The 23,100-nt window shown below is 43.6% G+C and overlaps 2 protein-coding genes across 3 annotated transcripts in view; one reads left to right on the top strand and one right to left on the bottom strand.

The window, feature by feature from the left end:
• Positions 1-552: 552 nt before the first annotated feature.
• On the top strand, positions 553-10,652 carry CTHRC1 (collagen triple helix repeat containing 1). Its single transcript, XM_006122394.4, has 4 exons — positions 553-900; positions 5,587-5,808; positions 8,286-8,502; positions 10,150-10,652. Exons 1-4 carry the CDS (start codon positions 769-771, stop codon positions 10,290-10,292), a joined length of 714 nt encoding a protein of 237 aa, XP_006122456.2. The 5' UTR covers positions 553-768; the 3' UTR covers positions 10,293-10,652.
• The window catches only part of SLC25A32 (solute carrier family 25 member 32), a 27,956-nt gene continuing 15,508 nt past the window's right edge, over positions 10,653-23,100 (bottom strand). Inside the window, exons 5-8 of one of the 2 annotated variants that reach the window (XM_075920244.1) lie at positions 16,121-16,234; positions 14,957-15,102; positions 13,733-13,826; positions 10,653-12,716 (exon numbers count right to left, since the gene is read on the bottom strand). In XM_075920244.1, the coding sequence (XP_075776359.1) occupies positions 12,702-12,716; positions 13,733-13,826; positions 14,957-15,102; positions 16,121-16,234 (369 nt within the window). In that variant the 3' untranslated portion in view covers positions 10,653-12,701. Of the gene's footprint in view, positions 13,827-14,956; positions 15,103-16,120; positions 16,235-23,100 lie in introns of both variants that reach the window. The other variant, XM_075920243.1, reaches the window with a different exon arrangement.

Genomic DNA, 23,100 nt, shown 5'->3' with positions numbered 1-23,100 from the left:
GAGCGCAGGGTGCGGGGCACAGGCGGTACAGCCGTCGGGGGACCCAGGGAGCGCGGGGTGCGGGGCACAGGCGGTACAGCCGTCGGGGGACCCAGGGAGCGCAGGGTGCGGGGCTCAGGCGGTACAGCCGTCGGGGGACCCAGGGAGCGCAGGGTGCGGGGCTCAGGCGGTACAGCCGTCGGGGGACCCAGGGAGCGCAGGGTGCGGGGCACAGGCGGTACAGCCGTCGGGGGACCCAGGGAGCGCAGGGTGCGGGGCTCAGGCGGTACAGCCGTCGGGGGACCCAGGGAGCGCAGGGTGCGGGGCACAGGCGGTACAGCCGTCGGGGGACCCAGGGTGCGGGGCTCAGGCGGTACAGCCGTCGGGGGACCCAGGGAGCTCGGGGTAAGGGGCACAGGCGGTACAGCCGTCGGGGGGACCCAGGGAGCCGGGCACAGGCGGTCCAGGCTGTGACTGGTGCCAGTGCTCAGGGTCAGTGGCAGCCCGCGCCCCGAGGTGCCGGCTGCCCTGGGCCTGTGGCGGGCCGAGCAGGGGCGGGACCCGGCGGCCTGTGGCTCTGGCCTGGCTGCCGGGTGGGAGTCGCTCTGCCGCGTTGCAGAGAGGCTGGAAATTCCTGGCGTCCCCAGGGAAGCAGCTGCGGCGCGGGTCTGTGAAAGGCTCATTCATGCAGCGCGCTGCCGCGGGACGCTGCAGACACTGACTCACCGCCCCCTCCGCTCCCAGCCTGCGCGGCCTCCCTGCCCGGCTCCGCGAGCCCAGCCCCGCACCATGCGCTCCCCGCGCGCCGCCGCCGCCTGGCTGCTGCTGCCCGCGCTGCTGCTGCTTGCCCCGCCGCTCGGGGAGTCGGAGAGCCCGAAAGGGAAGCACAAGCTGCTGCGCCAGAAGGAGGTGGTGGACGTGGTGAGTCCGGCCGCGGCTCGGAAATAGGGGCCGGGGAGGGCATAGGATGGGGCTAGGGGTATGGGACGGGCAGGGCGGGATGGCGGGAGGCTGGAGCGGGGCTTGGGCCATAGGGGCCTTGGGGAGCGGCTGGAGTGTGGGCCTGGGGACAGAGAGTTCTGAAGTGGGGGAGCTGCTGGACAAGGTTAGGGAGATGTGGTGGATCTGAGGGGAAAGTAACAAGTGAGAATCTTCCCTGCTGCTTCTTCGTTCCCACCCAGTCCTCTCTATCCCAGGGAGGGCTAGTCCAGCTCTGGGGTCCGGTCTCTGCAACGTGTCCATTGCTGGGAGAACAGCTCTTTCTGCCAACCAGGACAGTCCTCCTCCCAAACCCAGTTGTAACTTAAAGATGTGAACATAGTCTCAGTTATGCTGGGTCATATGCTGGGGAGGATGAATAATTTGATTTTTTCTTCTTTTCTGCATTATATTGCTCACTGATTGTGATGATGCAGGGAAATGATATCAAATGGATTTGTCTTCATGGAAGATATTTATTTCCAGAGGCAGATGGTGTTTCTTCAGATTTGTACATAGCAGAGTCTGGAGTCTGTGGTTAAAGTAATGCATACCCTTCTCTCCAGTCATGTCCGCAGGAGGAAGCAAGGCCAATTTAATGTGGCTGGACTAAAAGAGTGGACTATGAACTGCTATTCTTCCTTACTTCATCCAAGCAAAACTGAAATTTTAAGCCCTAATTAACTAACTTAGAATAGTAAATAAAGGACAAGATAAAGCTAAAAGGTTACTTTAAAGCTAAAAATCTACAAACATTGCAAAACTCTTATTATATTAAATGCCGTGTTCCCATGTAAACAAATTCACATTGGTGTTTATACATGGCACATTTCTAGATTCTGTTTCATTGTAACTACCAATTATAATTCAATGAAGGCTATAGAGTAACATGCTGTTTTCTTCCCTCCAGACTAAGGCAAGTCTTTGCAGGGACATACTCACTAACAATTTTATTTTCTTTAGGATGGAGAGGATGCTGCTGTTTTTGGTACATTGATAGCATTATCAGCACATGTATATCGACCATATATACTTCAATGTGAGGGCTATCATTGGTTTTAGTCTGAAAGCCATCTGTGTTCCATGCAGCTTTGATGCCATCTCACTTTCATTATTTAACATTTTTTGAATATAAGGAATAATGAGGTAATGGGAAATTAAAGGTGTTAAATCTTGTATCTTAAGCTGTCTGTGAGCAAATGGTTTTTGTACCCTTCATTTTGAATATTTGCCTGACACAACATTCTGCTTTTCAGCCTTGGCTGGCTGAGATCTGTAACTCAGATGACTTAGTGGAAGCTAAGGAAACATAGGATATACTGTGTCAGCTAAAATGACTTTAACACAGAGTCCTTCAAAAGTAGAACCATAAACATGACAAACGGCTGCCTTGCTTCAACAGACACTACATTGTCATTTTGCAACCAGATGTTCGTTTTACTTCAAAAGCATATTTGAAAAAAAGTGATCTGGTCAGTACAGATTCATTTGGCTGAAGAGGAGACTAAAGACCGTGTAATTCTTTTGCATAGGGGAGTTGCTGCGTCTGCAATGTTTAAATCACCATCTCTGGGTCTATTCAAAATGTCTTTAATGTTAAATCTCTATAGAGCAACCTCTTTTTGGCTAGTGCTGCCCCCTGATGGAATCTAAAACTAAAATGTCCAGATCAGTTAAAATATGCTCAAACAGGGATTTATCAACTCATCTATTTACATAGTTTTGCAACATTCTGCATAAAAAGCACTAGTAAAGTCAGTACAAACTAAAATTTCATACTGTAAAATTTTGTTGATATTGTTCTATAAACTATACACTGAAATATAAGTACATTCTTTATATTCCAATTGATTTATTTTATAATTACTGAGGGGCTGTGCCCCAGGCTTGCTATGCTCACCAACCCCCTTTTCGCCGATCGCTTTTGTGGCCAGAAAGCCTATTAATTTTGCACTGAGCCCAGTGTAGTAAGGTTACCAATGTAGTAGGTCACTGATGTAGTAAATCAGGATTTACTGTTGTGGTGTCCTGACAGGCCTCCTGTGCCATCAAGTGTGCCCTGTTGACTTGCGCAAGTAGTCAATCCAGCAGACTCCAAGAAAGCCCCCAAAGACCACAAATCAGATAAGGATCTAAGATGCCAGGTTTATTGTTAAGCACTGTACAGTAATAGTTGTCAGTGACTCTATCAAACCACTACTTATATGTACCCCGTAACAATGGACTCAGCTTAATCAGTGGGAAGCTCCCACTGCCCCCTCAGACTGTCTCCCCAAGACACCACTTTATATACAGGTACAAGCAAATTACACGTCTCTCCTGCTGTGTCAGGTTACCACCCTCTGATGCTACTTAGATACTACCGATCACCCTGTACCTCGTGGTTTGATTAGATCTTCTCGGTTACTGCCCATCTTTGCTGGGTGGCAGCGCTCCAGATGTGCCCTTCCAGCTGGCAGACGAGCTCCTGCTGCAAGGCTGAGACATGCTCTGTGCAGACAAGGCACAATGGAGAGACATGGAACCATGGGGGCGCCCCCAGCTTTACATGCCTGCGCTCTACTGAGAACTAGATTTGGGTCACATGGGAAGAGAGCCTGGTAATCTGGGGCGCTAGACCTTGTCCCAGAGCTCCATGCCCCAACAGCTCACCCTCCTCCTTCCATCCCTATCCCCAACTACAACCTCCATTCCTACATCCCCATCCCCTTACCTCAGTTCCTACAACCACCCATCCTCCCTAACTCTTCCCTCTCCACCCCATACTACATATCCCTCCCCCACCTCCTTCTTCCATTTCTATATCCCCTTTACCCCCACCATCTGACAGAGGTGGACGGAGGGATGCAGGAAAAAAATTTTATATATGGAGAAAGAGAGAGATGGTAAAAATAAGTAAGCAAGACATTTTTCAGTAATAGTATGCTGTAATACTTTTGTATTTTTATGTCTAATTTTGTAGGCTGTTAGTTTCTGAGACTGAGGTGACACTTCGGGGTATATAAGACAAATCAGACTCCTCAAAGGGGTAAGGTTGAGAGGCACGGATTTAAAGCAAAGAATAGCTAAACAGCATATTTTAGTTGTAAGAACATTCTTCTCACACGTTCTAGGTAGGGGGCCCAATCCTGTAAAGAGCTGAGTACTCCCAAATTTTACTAAGTTAAACTTGCGTATTATTTTTTCTATTCATCTGTCATATTAAGAAATCAGAACCAGACATTACAACCAGATTCAATATTAAACGCAAAATGTATCAAATAAATTAGTACTGTAAGAAATGAAAATGTCTTTATATAATTGTGTCTTGCTTATTAGTTTTCTAGATGCCTCTGAGACCACACTTAATAGTCATTGGGCCTTATGTTTTACTGTCATGGTTCTTGTTACGCTGAGATTGGGGCCCTCTAATGCTAAACTTTATTCCAGGGTTTCCCAGCCTATAGGCTGGGACCCAAATATGGGTCGCCATTAAGTTTCAAAAAGGTCACCAAGTGTCTCCCCAGGTACGTCTGCCCTCTCTCCTCCCCCCATTTTTGAATTGCCTTGGGTCACCAAGTCTTCCTGAATTGTCAAAATGGGTCCCCATCTGGAAAAGGTTGGGAACTGCTGCTTTATTCAAATATAGGCTGAGACAGTCCCTGCCCTGAAGAGTTTATAAACTAAATAGACAAGTAAGACAAAAGGAAGTGAAGAAGGAATGTAACACACAAGCAGAAGGAACTATGTTATGATTTGAAGGTGTCATGTTAGTTGCATAATTCTCTTTCCATTGTCTGTGTTTTTGGGTTTGGTGGATGGGGATTGGCTGAACAAAAGAACACAAGGGAGGGAAATAAGCATGAGACAGAAGTTGAAAAAAGCATGAGAGATTAGGTGACTCCTATTGCCCTTCCCTATGGAGGGGTGAGGATTGGAATAAGTACCTTGTCAGCAGATGGGAAAGAATGTTCAGGATAAAAAAAATGTAGTGGACACCAGCAGTGTCTGAAGGTTCTTTTTGTAGCTTCTAGGTATGCTTCTCCTGGCTTTGCCTGCACCCCCACATTGTTTCCTCCCTGGACTTATTACTCCCAATTTGCATGCATAGGAGACAGATGACACTGTGTGGGGTCCACCCTGCACAACTATCGGTCCTAAGAATTGTTCAGGGTTTGGAAGTGGGCGGAGAGAAGAAATAACCCTATTAGGATTTCATCATCTTCTCTACTAAATGTTATGTTTACACTGTTAATAGAATAGTGTACCTAAAATGTTAAAGCAAATACTATCATAGTTTGAGGCCTACAATTGACAATATTAATATTGTAATCTGGGGAACATTTTTGCAATTATTATTGTATTTCCATTGCATTGTTATACACTTTTCCATGTCATTTTGTAGTTAGCACATACGAGTTTTTTCTATTAATGAACTACCATCCTGCCCCAATAATAGCAAATTCAAATGCCAGTTTTAACACATTCATTTAATTGTTACTGTTTGAGAAGCAATGTCATTTCTTGTCACTCTTTCCTAATAAAGGAATTTTTATGGCTTTTTATAGAAGTACTTCTACAAAGTAAGCAATATTGCTTTTGAGCCTTAGAATCAATACACGAAGTGTGAAAAATGTTTTTTTTCCCCAGTATAATGGAATGTGTTTACAAGGACCAGGTGGTGTTCCTGGACGAGATGGAAACCCTGGAATCAATGGAATCCCTGGGACACCTGGAATCCCTGGTCGGGATGGACTGAAAGGAGAAAAAGGAGAATGTATGCGAGAAAGCTTTGAAGAGTCTTGGACACCCAACTTTAAACAGTGTTCATGGAGTGCACTGAATTATGGCATAGATCTTGGGAAAATTGCAGTAAGTAATCATCCATGACGCTGCAATCTGATGTTAAAGCAACATCACAGCAGATAATTGGGTACATCTACACAGCAGCACTATTTTGGGATAATATCCTTTATCCTGAAATAGCATTCTGCACATCTTAACAGGAAGCCCTTTATTTCAAAATACATTCGAAATAATGGGCTTATTATTCCAACATCCTGTAAAGCTCATTGCACAAGGATTAAGGGACTCGTCGGAATAGCACTCTATTTTGAAATTAGCACTATTTAGTCAGCACCAAAATTTCTAAACAGGGTATCTTGATATAAGCTACACAATTTGCATAGCTCAAATTGTGTAGCTTATTTCAGACTACACGCTACTGTGTAGACACATCTATTGATGGATTCACAACAAAATACTGATGGAAACTTTCTTCAACATTCAAGGTTCTTTAACAAGGTTCAAAAAAGAGCTAGATAAATTTATGGAGGTTAGGTCCATCAATACTTATTCTCCAGGATGGATAGGAATGGTGCCTGTTTGTCACAGGCTGTAAATGGGTGACAGGAGAGGAACCACTAGAGGATTACCTGTTCTGTTCACTCCCTTTGGGGCATCTGGCATTGGCCACTGTCAGAACACAGGATACTGGATCTGACCCAGTATGGCTGTTCTTAAGGTTGATCCCATCTAGACTTTTAGTTCAGGCCCATTTCTGTTATATGTAATAACTGTTTGGACACTCCAGGTAGCTTATTTCAATAATAAAGCTTCAGGTGAAAGAGCTGTGCTGTTCTGGGTACATACAGCAAACCTGTATTCAGAAACAGAAATGGAAGCAAGGTTTTTCCTACATGGACTGTAAAAGTAACTGGCTAACTTACTGTTGAGATTGGTGCAGCACTGACAAATCCTAACCAGTTCAATAAAAATATTATGGTACTTATTACAGGCCTCCAAGTATGAAATTTTAAAATGAGAAAAAAATGGAACTATTCATAGATTCAGAAGATAACTGGGAAGAAAAAAAAATCCCAGACCTGTAGCAGCTACATGTCAAGCCTGAAATTGGCACCCTTACTTTGTTTAACTAGTACAGTTGCAGCCACAGTGTTGAGAATCAACTTAATAGATACCATAAATATCTGAATTTCCATTTACTCTAGAACTGCCCCATAGTGGGCCCAATCAGCAAAATATTCAGCAAAGGGTAGGTGGAGAAGCATCAGACTGGACTCACTTTAAGTCACCAGTTTTAATCAAGATATTAACCAGCAGGCAGGAAATCTTGATTTCAATAATTGATTTTAGTGTGTTTGATTTTTATACTATTGAGTCATATTGCTAAAAGTTTATTCTGAGTGGTGGGTAACCATTAAAATGTGTTAATTGGCAACTAAATATACTATTTACATGAAATTTTATAATTTTGCTATTTACATGTAAGAAATTATACAGCATAATTTTTATTTATTCAGATTTTTAATTTTTACATTGTCAGAAATAATGGTGTATTTCTTATTACAAGATTTTTTTTTACTTGTGATTTTAAACTTTACCTGAATGGAAATGGGAATTCAAGTAATACATTCACACATTTTATTAAATAAAACTAGAATAGGGAGCGCACGCACACACCCTCACCCCCAAAAACATGCTTTCCATTTACCTGTTGTTGTTGACGTGATTATTTCTAGTTGTCATGTCCTTCAAAATTTTAGAACTAGGTGATATCTTCTGAGACCATTTCCTTTTTCATAAACTGGAAAAGGAAAACAGGTTTTCTGCTTTTTCTAACTCCTAATCAGCTTCTTAACTTTCAAACAAATCAGTGAATTGAACTAGTTAAATACACTGTAATGAAAATATTCTGTACCTTCAGAAAAGGCTACTGCTGTCACAGGATGGTTTAACACTGCAGCAAACTCTAGTGTCTATATGCTGAGCCAGTACCGGTAGCTGGATGCTTTTTAAAAATAAGTTAAGGCTTTAATAAAACTGGTCATAAGTTTAATTAACTTTTAAAAGCAAATATTTTAAATTTTGAAAATCTGATTTAAATAATCCTTATTATAAAAAAATAAATTTATCCATCCTGTACAGCATCAAGGTAGATTGTCATCTTTCCATCAACCTCTCCTGGCTAACCTTTTGTGCCAAGTGTGGACTGTGAGAGCTGGTAACACTATCCTCTCCTGCAAGGGAGTTTGAAAAAGAAGGGGGAAGGGAAAACCCCAAAGATATTTAGATACCTAGCTTGACAGCATATATTGTCTATTAAAATAGAAGATCTTAACTTCACCCATCTTTTGGGGTGTTTGGAACACAGATCAATCACTGTCTTGTGGCATTGACTTATTTGCCAACATGCTTAAAAAAAAAGGCAGAAGAATGAAGGGGGGGGGGGGAGAGAGGAACAGTGAAGGAGATTAATATATTTTTAAAATATAATTAGTAAGTGGATTCAAAAGTCACAGCCAACAATTTGTTCTTATTTTCCTTAGGAATGTACATTCACAAAGATGCGCTCTAATAGTGCTCTAAGAGTACTCTTCAGTGGATCACTTCGACTCAAATGCAAAAATGCATGTTGCCAGCGTTGGTATTTTACATTTAATGGAGCAGAATGCTCTGGGCCACTTCCAATTGAAGCCATAGTTTATTTAGACCAAGGAAGCCCAGAGCTGAATTCAACTATTAACATACATCGCACTTCTTCAGGTATGTATGTCAAAGCTATGTGCTCAAAAATGGCATTCAAGAAGAAGGTAACAGTGACTCAGGGAACCTCATACGAATCTTCATTTAGAAGTCCAGGGCTCATAAAGGGGAGGCAGAAGTACAGTTGCTAGTTGCTGATTTTTCACACCTTTGTCAGAATTCAGTACCAGTATTAAAAATATAGTAACTGCATTTTTTGTGGCTTTGGGTTTATTACCACTCAATGTTTATGATTTTACTAGATTTAATGTCACTTTAAGTACATTCAACCCCCCTCCCTCAAGCTTTAATATGATTCAAGATACAAAAGATGTGTGTGGCAACTGCAGTATAACTAAATAGCATCGTGCTTTGGTAAGACTGGAATACCAGTGTCATCTTGGACATGTGTTGTCTTTTGTAAAGTTTTGTACATCAGGTATGGAACTGTCTTCCCAAGAATTTTGCATACAAGGCTAATTTCTGCAGGAATTTCCCCATATACACCCATCTTCACCAGTGAAACCTATCATGTTAAAAGTTACCTACATCTTACATGAAGCCATCTTTGAAGAAAAGGGCAAATCACAACGCTTCTTATTGATCTTTTAATATTGAACATAGGGAAAATGGGAGTAACCAGTAAACAAATGCCTATACCACATACCCCCTTTATACCTTGAACTATAGCCAGGGCTACTTGCCCATGGTGAGTAGATTTCAGCCGGTCGCTCCGTGAGCCCCATTTAACAGCGCTGCGCGCATGCGCGATGTCGGTCTGGCGCATGAGCGGTTCAGGCCTGGCGAGTAGCTCTCACCGTGGTTTGTCAAGCTCTGACTATAGCCATATAAAAAAGAAACAGGAAGCAAATGGTCTGGTGGCACTTTATAGACTAACAAAACATGTAGATGGTATCATGAGCTTTCATGGGCACAGCCCACTTCTTCAGTCGACCGTGCCCACAGATGGCTGTGCCCACGAAAGCTCACTTGCTTGCTGTTTGTTTTCTGTAACAGACCAACTTGGCTACCCCCCCTGAAGCTCCTATAGCCATATAGTGAGAGATATGTATATAAAACCAGATGCTGCAGTACAGAGAATATTCACCACACAGCGGCAGAATAGACCACAAGATTTCACAGGAAGACATCTTTTGCTGGTAAAAGGCCATAGGGTATGGGGAAGCTAGCAGCTCAGCTCTTTGCCTATGACAGAAGGCCTCTGACTATCTGGTCTCATTCCCCAGGATAATATTTCTCCACATAACAAGAAAATCCATTAAAAACTTGTACTATGGCCACAGAGCATCAGAATGGGTTTGTTACCATTGAATTCATGTCTCTGATTAGCACTACCATTGCAATGAGGACTGTTGAAAAAGTGAACAGAAACAAGAAACTGTGTCTGGTTAAAAACTACTCCTATAGCAGAAGATCATTAAAAATCAGTTAGTTTATACCGAGGCCCTTGGTAGAATACAATACCTGCTCCCTCCTCCCCCGAAGATTTAAACAGTAGCAACATACTAACCCTAATTAATGCAGTTTCTACAGAGTTACACTAAACTGGTGTTCTTTGGCATATTAACTAAGTCAGGATATGAGAAAAAAAAATCAGTGAAATAAGTGATATTAATTATTTGAAATAACATGTTTGTCTTTAAACAGTTGAAGGTCTGTGCGAAGGAATCAATGCTGGTTTGGTGGATGTTGCTATCTGGGTTGGTACTTGTGCAGATTACCCAAGAGGTGATGCTTCTACCGGATGGAATTCAGTTTCTCGTATCATCATTGAAGAGCTGCCAAAATAGAAGTTTTTTTTCCAAGTTGCTTTATAACCTCCATTGTTCCCAAGCCCTCATATCAATTTTTATACACATTTTGTACAATGTATTTTGAAATTTAATATTTCTGTAAAGCTTTGTAAGCATCTGGCCAGAATGGACAAACGTGGTTACAAGCACCCTCGTTGAATTTTTCCAGCTTAAGTGTTAAACATGTAGCCACATAACCATTAAATATACCTGGCAAGTTTTCGTACCATAGTTTTAGAACAAACATTAGTAACGGTCGTCCAATAATTTTATTATACACTCAATATCTACCATTGTAAAAACTGTAGATTAAATCTTTTTATATCTGTTAAATAAATAAGACATTTTACAAAGAGAGCCAAAAATCCAGGCTAATTTATTGACAACAAAATGCAAAGGGTTTTTACATGGCTGTTATGAACATGTGTTTTAGAGTAGCTTAACAATTAGACATGAAAGTAACAACTATGGGGAAAATACTAGACATTCTTCATTTTAGATTTCAAGAGCATTACTCAAAAGCATTAAGTCACATTATATGAACCTGATTATACTACTGTAGCACCAGATTATTCAACTTTACTATAGTTGATTCATCTTTCATTAATGTCAGAGTGTCAGATCCAGGCCAACAGTAAACATCAAATTGCAGTTTAAAGATTATGTTTGCACCATACCATTTGAGCACTCTTCCCCTGCAGTAAGTTAAATAACTCATTAAGAGATTCTCAACACCCAATTTCTTTTTAGTATGAAGGTCAAAAAAGACTAATAATGGTGAATACAGTGGACAATTTTACTGCAGCAAACATTGATTTACCTTAATTAAGGTATTTCATTTCCCCAACAAAGTAGTTTACATCATAGTCTTCTTAGCCAGTCACCACCTAATTTGCTGTTAAGATAATTATAATTTAGCAGCACAAAATGGAAAAAATAAGTATTTAAAAGTGGGTGTAAATACTTCACACTACATGACCTTCAGAATAGTTTTGCAAGTAGCAGAAGCCAATCGTGCTACAAAAATGATGTGTTCAGTCTTGTAAAACTAGATAAAGAAAATAACCACACTGATTATTCAAGCATTTCTCATAGCTAACTGTAGCATTCCAAGTATTCACTCCCAAGTGCACAGTACCCACAAAAATGGGGTTCTTGTATTAGTACAATTTAAAAAATGCTATGTCGTTAAAAACTCACATTTTACATTAAGGACACAAACCAAAGGAAAAGTCACAAAAGCATGTATGACATGCAGAAATGTAGAGACTAGTTTTCTCTAGAATAAAAAAAAAATCTGCACAGCTTAAATTTGGGTTTTGACCCAAAAATGGCACCCAAAGAGTATCCCATCCCTGCTGAATGCCAGCAATTTCATAATTTAGATATTTATATTCTCAGGACTGTATGAACCACTCTTAAAATTTTGAGCACTCTCAATTCAAACATCTGAACTTTTTCAATGTTCTCATTCTAGGCTTACAAAAAGGAAATCAATTCCTCTACTCCAAATTAATTCTAATGTATAAAGAACTTCTCCAAGTTTAGGTTGGCTTGCTATCAAAGGGTGAGCTTTCAGAATAATCAATTTCCTGAGCAATATACAATGCAAATCAGTTGCAGGGCTCCAAGTTATTTAACTGAATAATTCTTGTATTAACATTTATATTTCCTGCCTCTCATTTGATACTTTGTACAAAACAATTGAATGTTTTCATGGTGTATATACAGGAATAAATCTTCCTGATGCACAGTTAAGAATAACTAATGTCTGCTAACTCTGAAAAGCATATACCTTGATCCTGACCCAGTGCTGACGTTATGACAATCAATATCCTAAAAGGCAAGATGGCTTTTTCCCTTTTATAAAAGGCAGGTTCTCTAATGGACAGTGAAAGACAGCAGAAATGCATGAATTTCTACACAGTGATTTCAAGCAATACTCTGAATAAATAAGACCAACATTTTGAAATATATATGTTTAAAATAAGGCTTTGAAAACTGCTGTTACTTACAAACACTAGTGCAAAAACAGCCAAGCTGTGTGTTAAACAGGTCTGTGTGTCTGTACATGTGCACTGACTTCAATGTGAACTCAACATAGAGTTTATATGTACTCTCCATAACTAAGAGCTAAAATTTGCCTTTCCCTCTAAGAGGAAAAACTGGAGACATGGTCCATAACAGCATGATTTAGGCCTGGTACTACAAAATATTTGCAAGATGCCTTGGACATTACACTAAAGTTGGGAGTTTAGCAAATGTTAATATAATGGTCAGGGTGAACAGTACTTTTCCTCACCTTTCTCCAGCCACTCAGTACCGTGAAGTTACTCTAAATGTTGGTGCAGTCCCCGTGCAATCTCTCCAGTAAGCCAGAGTTTGCACAACTGCAAATCAGGGCATTCATAATTCTGAAACCTGACAAATGACACATGGATGGGATTTAGAAAACTCCAGCTCACCACGTGTTCAAACGTGTACTATAGGGCAGGGGTGGGCAATAATTTTTTGCCCAGGGCCACTTCAAAAATTTCTGAAGTGGCCCCAGGCCACACCAGAACGGACAGGGCCTCAAGCGGAAGGGGTGGGGCAAGAATGCTTCGAGCTTCCCCACCCCCAAACCATGATTGGTCTGGGGGAGCCCATTTATCTACCTCTTCCCACTAAGCACCCATGCCCCTGGCAGTGGGAAGAGACTTCCAGTGCTCCCCCACCCCCAGGCCAATCAGGGTCTGGGGGCGGGGAAGCACGTGAAGCCTCCTCCCAGGAGCACGCGACACTTTGAAATGCTGTGTGCTCCTGGCAAGGCAAAGGAAACTTAGTGCACTTCCCCACCCCCAGACCCTAATTGGCCTGGGGGTGGGGGAGTAGCAGGGCTTCCACAGGACAGATCAACTCGCTTGGTGGGCTGGATCCTGCCCGCTGAGGCCCTTTTGCCCAGGGAGACAACTGAAGAGAGGCCCTGTGTTTGACAGATCTACGATATCAAAAGTTGTGGCAGGTTGTCCTTATAACCCCACTGAATTAACCCTGGATATTATCAGCTTCTTGCTTTGTAGAGGAAAAGCTGATTTAGAAAGATCAGTTCATTGACGGACAGAGCTGTTGCAAGTCTGCTTTTATACAGTCACTGTTCTGTTTTAAGGTTGGGATGGAGATGATGTTTCAGGCAGAGAGAGGCTGCTGATTCAGAGACAAGAAGGGAATAGAGTGGGCAGGACAGCTCCAGTAGAACAGAAGTCCATTTGGATTGTTTTGGTCTTCAAATTCTTGCACTGATTACTGGTGCAGTTCACAATCTCAAGACAGAAGTATTGTACAACAGTCTCACGGATTACAAGTTTCAAAAAAAGGACAGTAAACTCCTCTTGATGCAAATGCCTCACTTTAATTTAATCATTCTCTTTTCTAAAATTTAGCAAAAAATTAGATACATTTTCATACACTACAAATGTAATACAGCAGGCAGGAGTCACTCTGAGTAGATTAGGGATGATTCCTTTGTAAAATCCATGAACTCCTTCTTTCCTTTGGTGGGGAAAAAGGGCATTTTTAAGCACATCTGAATGATAATCACTGAGACAAACGTGGAAGTCTAGGATGCCTTTCCCCACCCTCAATATGCAGTCTTACACGTATTCATTGTCATCAAGGGCTAGACTTTCAAAACACCACTGCCAACCCACTAGAGGGTTTATATAGATTTAACTAAATCCAGGACAGCAATATAGACCCACACTCCTGAGTAATGTAGTTATACTGACCTAACCCTGAGCAGAAACTGCTATGTCAATGGGAGACCTTGTCCCATCAATATAGCTACTGCATCTTGGGGAGGTGGATAACTACTCTGATGGGAGACACTCTTCCCAGTGGTTTGTTAGCATTTTCACTGAAGTGCTGTAGCAGCTCACCACCCTGGCCAAAGAACCTCTGGCATCAGCTAGGCCAGGCAGCCAGGGAATCTGGCCCCAGCTGGGGAACCTCCAGCTATAGTGGGGCTTCTGGTGACAGGTGGCCTGGCTGGGGACCCTCTCTCCTGTGGCAGTAGGGCTGGGGGCAGCAGAGCGGCCTCAGCTGGGAACCCCAGGATATCCCTGATGGCAGCGGAGCCGGATCGGGCAGCACTGGCTGTGGAACCCCGGGCTGAAGCACAGCTGGGGAATCCCAGGGAGTCCAGGCTGGGCAGTCCCGGCCGTGAAACCCCCAGTGGCAGCGGGGCTGGCAGTGGTTGGGTGGCCCTAGACCAGGAACCCTGGAAAACACCATGTGACAGCACTCCTGGCAGTGGCCAGGCTGTCCCATACAGGTACCCCAACGGATCTTGGGTCAATGTTCAGGAAGTAGGGTGGGGAGACTGTGCCAGGTCAGCATTAGCTGGGCCAATGGCAAGGCAGGGAGCCCAATGGAGAGGAACCCAGGAGCAGAACAGCCAGCAGGGAAGCATTGACCTCCCCTGGTCTGGCAAACTCCTTGGTTTGGGACAGCTCAGGTCCTGAGGGTGCTGGACCAGGGATGTCTAACCTATAATAAAAAGCAGTAATAAAAACGCACCACTGAAGTCAGCAGATACAACACTGACTACATACTGGGAGCAGATCTGTTAATTAAGGTGATGTCATTTTCACAGAACTACATTTTTACTTCTCTGTGCCTACCTCCAAGTCCTGCGAATAACATCAACCATTCCAGAGTACCTATTGTGTTGATCCTGAAGTCGGGCTCGCACTACTTGATATGGGTACGTTGCTGACACAGCAAATATTTTGGACAGTGCTGCCATGGTAATGTATTCTAATGAAGTCTAAAATTATAACAAAAGTTACCAATGTTAGTTTAAGTCAAATTATGAACAACTGAATAAAATGCTGGAAATCAAAGTGCTTTCTACACCATAAACAAAACAGTAATTAAGATTTTTTTCCCTCTAAGAAGGGTATTCAGCAGGGGTGGAGAACCTAAGGCCTGGAGTCGGATGCAACCGCTGGCTTGCCTGGATCCGGTCCCCAAGGCTCAGGGCTCCCCCCAAGCATTGGGGAGCCCACACTGGCCCTCCATTCCCTCTCCCCTCACCCCACACAGGGCTGGAACACACAAAATCTATTAGCTTGGGCCCCCCATGGCTCTGGTGTACAAGAGGAATGGGGGGAAGCGGGGCAGTGTCTTATTCCTTTTCAGTCATGGGCCACGTCAGTGAGGGGTTTTTTTTGGTTCCTCTCACTTGTGTGTGGTCCCCCAATTAATTTTTCTGTAGGTCATCAGTCCCCAACCCAAAAAAGATTCCCCACCCCTGGCTTACAAGGTCCAACAAGTATTGATATTTATTACACATTAATACTGGTGTTAGAGATACTTATTTTGATGTAAAAATATCAATACTGGATGTTCTCTTTTATACCACAACCGTAATATAATACTTAAGTAATATACTAAGAAAGTAATCTGTAATATACTTTTAGGATAGTTACTTTTGTATTTGTTTATACTTGTGAAACTATAGTTAATTAAATACAAATTAATTAAAAGAAAAGAAAAAAGGATTTCCCAAGTCTCCAAAACTAGAAATGGTAAGTGGATTTCCGCAACAGGTAAAAACAGTGCTGATGGGCTTGTGATGAGGTAATTTGTTCTAAAAGTTGAAATTTTCTTTACGTGATCTGCCAAAAAAGGTTACCATAACATTAATAGTAATAAAATTGGCAGTTTGTGGCAATTACAAAACCAGTACATTGTCATCTGATAGGCATTCCAGACATACAGTTCAGGATTCCATATACTCACATACTATAATGTACAGATGTTTCTATTTCAAGACAGCTTACCAATTTTGTATCCAATAGTCTGTTTCTATGTTTATTGTATCTCAATTTCAGCTCCTCATATGCCATGAACTGAAGTGCTCCATGTGAAGTTCCAAACAGACCAGGCACAAATCCCTAAAGAATTTTTATAAAACAAACAAACAAGTTAACCTGTAACTTTTGAAAGCTAGACAACCTGATGCATCAGTTTATTCCAACATATGCTCTGCACTCCGCCCATCCCAATACACAACTCATACATTTATAATGTAGAAGAATTTAAAGGCTACAGCCAAATTGGGCTCCACTGTGCTACACACCATACAAACATGGAATAAGTAACAGCCCCTGCCAGAAAAAGCTTACAGCTGTAATGTCCCCACCTCCTTCCCATAAGAGGCTGAAACTTATCCAGGATAGAAGACTGCATCCCAGAAGTGTTGCTGCTCTGGTATCAGGTGACCTTCTCTTGAGCAGAGAGGAGGCTGGAGGGAGGGAACTAAACTAACAGCCCCAAATGTCCATACAGAGGCGAGCGCTGATTGGAAGAGAGAAAATGGGTCTATATCCCTCTGGGGTGACAGTTTAGATCCAGGGTGTCTAATATGCTAGCCACATGAGGCTATTTGGCCAGTTGAGTGTGGCTAGTTCACTACAGCAGTAGCCATTATAGTAGCAGCCATTATAGTAGCTGCTGTTTCAGAACTGGTTGGACACCATGGGTTTAGATGGACAAGGTGGCTGAGGCAGTATCTTTTATTGCATCAACTTCCATGGGGGCGGGGGGAGGGGAGAAACAAGCAGTGTTCCCTGTAAATTGTACACTTGTGCAGCTGCTCAGAAGAGATTCCAATGCCACACAGCTGATTAGCAGAGCGCCTGCAGCTAGTTTTTGTTTCTACTGGTGGTGCACATTTGTATTTGCCTTGGTGCATATACCACAATTTATTCTGCACATGGATCGAAAAAGATTAGAGAGAACATTGGAAACATGCTTTCCATCTACATGAGCTCTTTTAAGTAAAATAAAAATAAACATATTACCACATCCATCTTGTCTCTAATAACCTGGGGTCAGCATAGCTACAACACTGCAAATAGTTGAGAAATACGCTGGTAGGAGGTAGCCCCACCTTTGAGGTGACCATGGAAAGGGCCCTATCTCATTTGACATGGAGCACTAGAGAGGAAAGGACCATCCAGCTCCACTCACAGACTGACTTTTCCCCCCTCTAATTTCCCCAATTCTCATTTGGGAAACTCCATCAAACTGTGTTCCCATAGGGCCTGCCATGCCATCATGAGAGCAGGGACAGGCAGTTCAGCTGGCTGCGACAGCCTGATCGCTGACAGTTATCACATCCAGAAGGAAAAATAGAAAAATCTCATAGCTAAGATTGTTACCCCAGCAGAGAAGGATTCAGACCATTCCTTGGTGCTGAAAAGATATCCACAGGTAGCTCTGTGGATCATCAGATCCCTCAGACAAGAAGGTCATCAGCCCACAGTGCCTTCAACGTACACAAGTACAAGTAGCTGGACGCAGAACTGAAATGGTACGGGGATGACATAATGAGAGTCAGGGAGACTTTGTGGTTGGTTGTATTAAGTGACCAAAAGAAAATAAAGAGGGTTATAGATTCCTTTACAAATAGTGGTGTCCAGATATTTTAGAAATCTAGCCATGTTCATGTATACTTATTTAGTATATCTTCTTCCTGACATTTTTTGTCTTTACAATTTTTATTGTTTAATAAAGCTTACTGGTGTGATTTGGACATTTGAGAATTGTGTACTTATTAAAAAAATTAGGATATCCCTTATTAGGGTGGGTTACCAATCACTTCCCAGGAGGCACTGCCATTGGGGTAGAAGTCTGAATAATCCAAGTCTCTTGTAGGGAATCGTCAGTTCAACACAGTCACAAAGGCAGAATAACCCTGGACCTCAAGAGACCAAGCAAAGTCCACCCCTCCTGAGAGTGACAGCACTTCTGAGGTGCTTGGGTGTGTGGAACAGGGAGGAATAGCAGAATCTAAAAGATAGGACAGGTGAACAAGGCACATAATTGGCCGGGGCAGACAAGATGACAACTCATAGGATGGGTTCAGGTTCTTAGCCAGTCACTAGCAGTGATTACTACTTGCCAGTGCCTGCAATGTCCACGATGCTATCAGGTTGTGTTCTTGTGAATACAACACAAAATGTCTGGCCCTTTAAGGGAAGTAGGGTCCAGCAATTTATTAAGTTTAATCATTAGTTATTTTATACTATTAGTCACTGATGAAAATGTTGAATAGCATTGGGCCTACTACTAATCCATGAGGAACTCAACTAGAAATACTAGTATATTTAACAAGTTTTTCATTGTATAAATACTATATAATTTAAAAAATAAGCACTATATAGCTAGAGTAATGCAAAACCTGATATTGGATTCAGCTGATTGAGTAGTAAAAGATATGAATATAATTAATGCTAGTCAACATGGGTTTCATCTCTGAGATGTCAAGTTTGGTTGATAAAGGTAATTGTGTAGCACTAATTTAGTGCTAATCCACATTTTCAACAGTGACTAATAGTATAAATTGGTGATCAGTACCTTAGAACTTTAGTTGTTCTAATCAAACTACTGTGGAAGAATAGGTTTACTGGCTCTTAGCTACTATGGATAGGTTACTGAATATTCATCTTCCTTATTTGCTGAGGGAAATCTGATCTCATCATTCTGAGACTGTTATAACAGGTAGGGATGTTAGATAGCTTGTAATTGAATAGTTGTGTAACCACATGAAACCAGCCTATCATTATCCAGGTCATCCCATTTGCCCCCCTCCTTTCTAATATTGGCACAATACTAGCACTCTTCCAGTCCTCTGGAATTTCCCTGATATTCAAGGTTTACTGAGGAAAAAAAACATTAGCAGTACAGATTCTCTCAGCCAACTCTTTTAGGACACCAGCAGGCCTGGATAACGTTCACTCAAATGTAGTTATCAAAGGCATTTTCTTTCACAGTTACTAATGTACTTGGAAAGCATTATCTCTGCCAAATACAGAACGGAAATATTTGCACTTCTTCATTTTCTCCCATCATCATCATCATCATCAACAATTATATCATTTCCATAGGTCTATCAACGATTGCTAGGATTTTGTTCATAATATAATTTAAAACACCTTATTGTCCTTCGCCCTGACAATCATCGATTTTCATTGATTTCAAAGAATACAAGGGGAATTGCAAATGATGTAGTGTAGAAGAATTGATAAGGGAAGCCTTCCTTTTCCAATTGTTACATATTGCTTTTTTATTTCTAATTGCTGCTGTCATTTCATCACTGACCTGGGATGAACCTGAAGATGCAAGTTTGGAGGCACCAAGGCCACAGAGGAGATTACACTAGCAGAAGCATGAGAATTAAAAAAAACCTCTGTTAAGGGTTTACATATCCTCTTGACAAAAGAATTTATTGTTAATCAGCAGCTTTAATCTATGGAAAAAACCAAAATGTGCTATGCAGTTGGCATGCTCAAACCAAGTGATTTTTATTTTGAGTTTCAAAATATATTTGGGATTTCTCTTAAAACCCCAGCACCTTAGGGTCTTGTGATTATATTTACTTACTTTTTAATTTTTTATACCTAACGGTTATGGAGAAAAACTAGAGAACACGAATCTTGAAGAAAACTAAAACATTAATATAGGTTTAAAACCAATCGTATGACATTTTGGGGCCAAAATCTTGATTTCTTATGCTTAGGTTCTGGGACTAATATGATGGCTCTTAATACTTGGCAATACCATCCTACTGTTTACTGGGCCTCAATCCTTTCAAACAAAGGAGTTCTGACAGATGAAGTCTCCTGGAGTTTGCTGCTGGGCAAGGCATATTATGTGATAGCTGGACTATAAGAAAAGAGCCGTTTTTGCGTCAGTTTGGCAGTCTCTCCCTGGTCTTTCCACCATAGAAACAACCTAGTGTCCCTTTCTCTGGTCTCTTTACCCAAAAAAGAGCCTAAAAGATGGAATACAGAAAGAAGGTGAACAGAACAGAACAGAACGAACCTTAGTGTCAAGCATCTGAAGGAAAAGGCTTGAGGCAATACAGTAAGGGTGCAGGCGTCAAACCTCGCACTAGGCACTTGAGCTTATTTTAGGGCTGCAAGCTAGGTCAAACGAAGCCTCCTTCACCCTGCATCAACAGAATGACTACTGACTGGGCCTGGGGAGAATCAAGAAACAACACTTTAGCTCAGGGAACACAGGTTATTGAGAAACTCTGTATAAACAGGGAAAATGAACTACCAATCCCAGACAGGGCAGAAAATTGTAGATGCAAAGCCTTCTCTGCAACAGGCTAGAGAGAAAGCTCCTGTTTCAGGGCATGCTTCAGAGCAACTCTGCATCACTGAGGTGTGAAAGATACGCATTTTGCTTTTGGGGTAATTACAGTCCAGATGGGAGATATCTTTACTGTCCTTTTGCTGGAGGGCTAGATTCCAAGTCTCTCACCCACCAGATGATGACTGCAGCCCACAAGGTATAGAAGAGGTAGTGAAATATGAGAAGTAAGAACTGGTTAGACTCAACTATGGAGAATGAGGAAGGGTAACCTTATCTGCAAACAGTTATCTGAAGATAATACTGAATACACATTTGTATTCCTGGATCACAGAATCTCTACTGCATACTAAATAAAGTTTCTTTGCTTTACACCTCATTGTTTTAAAAAAAAAAGGCCTGCAGGAGTCTATATTAGAACAACAGGCCAAGACAGCCTTAATCTCAAGCAAATATTGCTTGGTGTTGATATTTACATAGGTTGCCTGCTTTAGATAACAGCTATTACAGGATCTTTCAAAAGGAAGTACCTAGCTTATATCCCTACTCTTGTAGGTAAGGTTATCACTAAAGGGAGGCATCTAAGATCAAGACATATGCTAAACACATGGAAAATCTGAACAGCAATTCAATGGAACATAATTTAAGAAGTTAAAACAGATGCAAGAAATGAGAACTGATCAACATGGAACCGAACAAACATTTATCCAGGCACACACAAGCATCTCAGTGTCTTCAGGTTAAGTAGTAAGTGATGTACCGTATATTCCGGCGTACAAGACGACCTCTGATGTTAAAAAACATCCCCCAAAAATCGGGGGTCGTCTTGTACGCCGGATGCCCCGCCGCCGGAGCCCCTCCGCGGCTTTGAAAGCCTCGGGGGAAGCCGGCGGCGGGGCATCCCAGGCGCGCATGGGCTGCCCCCCCGCCGGAGCCCCTCCGCGGCTTTGAAAGCCTCGGGGGAAGCCGGCGGCGGGGCATCCCAGGCGCGCATGGGCTGCCCCCCCGCCGGAGCCCCTCCGCGCCGCCGCGGAGGGGCTCCGGCGGGGGGGCAGCCCATGCGCGCCTGGGATGCCCCGCCGCCGGCTTCCCCCGAGGCTTTCAAAGCCGCGGAGGGGCTCCGGCGGGGGGGCAGCCCATGCGCGCCTGGGATGCCCCGCCGCCGGCTTCCCCCGAGGCTTTCAAAGCCGCGGAGGGGCTCCGGCGGGGGGGCAGCCCATGCGCGCCTGGGATGCCCCCCCGCCGGCTTCCCCCGAGGCTTTCAAAGCCGCGGAGGGGCTCCGGCGGGGGGGCAGCCCATGCGCGCCTGGGATGCCCCCCCGCCGGCTTCCCCCGAGGCTTTCAAAGCCGCGGAGGGGCAGCCCAGGCGCTCCTGGCGGCTTTGCTCCCGGTGCCTCTGGTCTGCTGGGGACCATCTCCAGCAGACCAGGGACACCGGGAGCAAAGGAGGCGGAGGGGCGCTGGGGTATAAGATGAAACCCTATCTTTTAATTAAAAAGATAGGGGGTCGTCTTATACACCCAGTCGCCCTATACGCCGGAAAATACGGTATCTTTTTTCAGAGTTACAGAACTTGGCATTCATTGATTGGTACCTGCTATTAGGGATTGTCAACATGCAGACAACTACATGCACTCCCTCCCCCCTTGCTGCCCGTGTCAGTGGCAGTCGGTGTCCATGAGGAACTGGCTTAAAGCTGCCTGCCCCCCTCACTACCCATGCTGCTGCACAGGGAGCCAGCTTTCAAGCAGGCTCCCGACACGTACCGGCTCCATAGACCCACCTTCCCCCCTCTTGCTGCCTCCTACAGAGGCAGTGGGGTTCGGAGGGGCAGGCAGGAGCTGGTACTTGGTAGGGATGTAGCCACTAGTCGACTACCCAATAAGCAAATGCCAGTCCCCCCCCCCCCCCAGCACCATCTCCACCGGGGGCAGGGGAGGCAGAGGGAAAATAATGTGAGTGGGGACTGAAATAGTCCGGCTTGCACTGTCCCGACTGCTGCCTGTGGCTCCTGTAAATTTCAAAGCAAGAGGCGCAGAGGAGAACCTGCTGCCTCTCTCCTTTTGAAAGGTATACGAGTCGCCCATGGCTCCTGTACCTTTCAAAGGGAGAGGCGCAGCCGGGGTAGCGAGTGTCCTCCTTAACGACTAATTGATAGAAATTCCATCAACTACTCAATTAGCCGATTAACTGAAATTTAACATCCGTAGTGCTGGCGGCACTGGTTTAAAAGCCAGTTTCCCCGTCCCCCCCCACCGGCTCCACAGTGCCACTTATCCCCCCTGCATTGCTGCCTCTAATAGAGGCAGCAGCATTGGGGGGGGGGGGGAGGGGAGATAGAGGTGTTGTGTGCAGCAGGGGGGCTGCTTCGTGGCAGCAGCCTCTGTCTATGGGGAACTCGGCTCCCTCGCAGACAAGGGCTACAGTTGCCCCACGCTGCTGCTTCTGTATCAGAGGTAACAGTGCGGGGCGGGAGCCAATTATCGCAGGAAGCCATTTTTTAAAACTGGCTCCCCTCACAGACTGGTTCCCGCCTGACACCCCACACTGCTGCCTCTGATAGAGACACAGCTGTGAGGGGTGGCAGGGGGTTCCCTGGGAGTGGGGTCGGCGTGTACTGGCTGCCAGCCCTGCCCTAGGGGCTATTGAATCATCA

This window comes from Pelodiscus sinensis, chromosome 2 (genome assembly GCF_049634645.1).
Source record: "Pelodiscus sinensis isolate JC-2024 chromosome 2, ASM4963464v1, whole genome shotgun sequence".
Classification (NCBI taxonomy): domain Eukaryota; kingdom Metazoa; phylum Chordata; order Testudines; family Trionychidae; genus Pelodiscus; species Pelodiscus sinensis.
The sequence above is the reverse complement of the archived record's forward strand: the minus strand, read 5'-3'. Positions and strand labels throughout refer to the sequence as shown.

Coding starts and splice junctions, on each gene's coding strand:
- CTHRC1 (XM_006122394.4), top strand. CDS start 769: ATGCGCTCCCCGCGCGCCGCCGCCGCCTGGCTGCTGCTGCCCGCGCTG. Junction 901..5,586: donor AGAAGGAGGTGGTGGACGTG/GTGAGTCCGGCC, acceptor TTTTTTCCCCAG/TATAATGGAATGTGTTTACA. Junction 8,503..10,149: donor CATACATCGCACTTCTTCAG/GTATGTATGTCA, acceptor GTCTTTAAACAG/TTGAAGGTCTGTGCGAAGGA.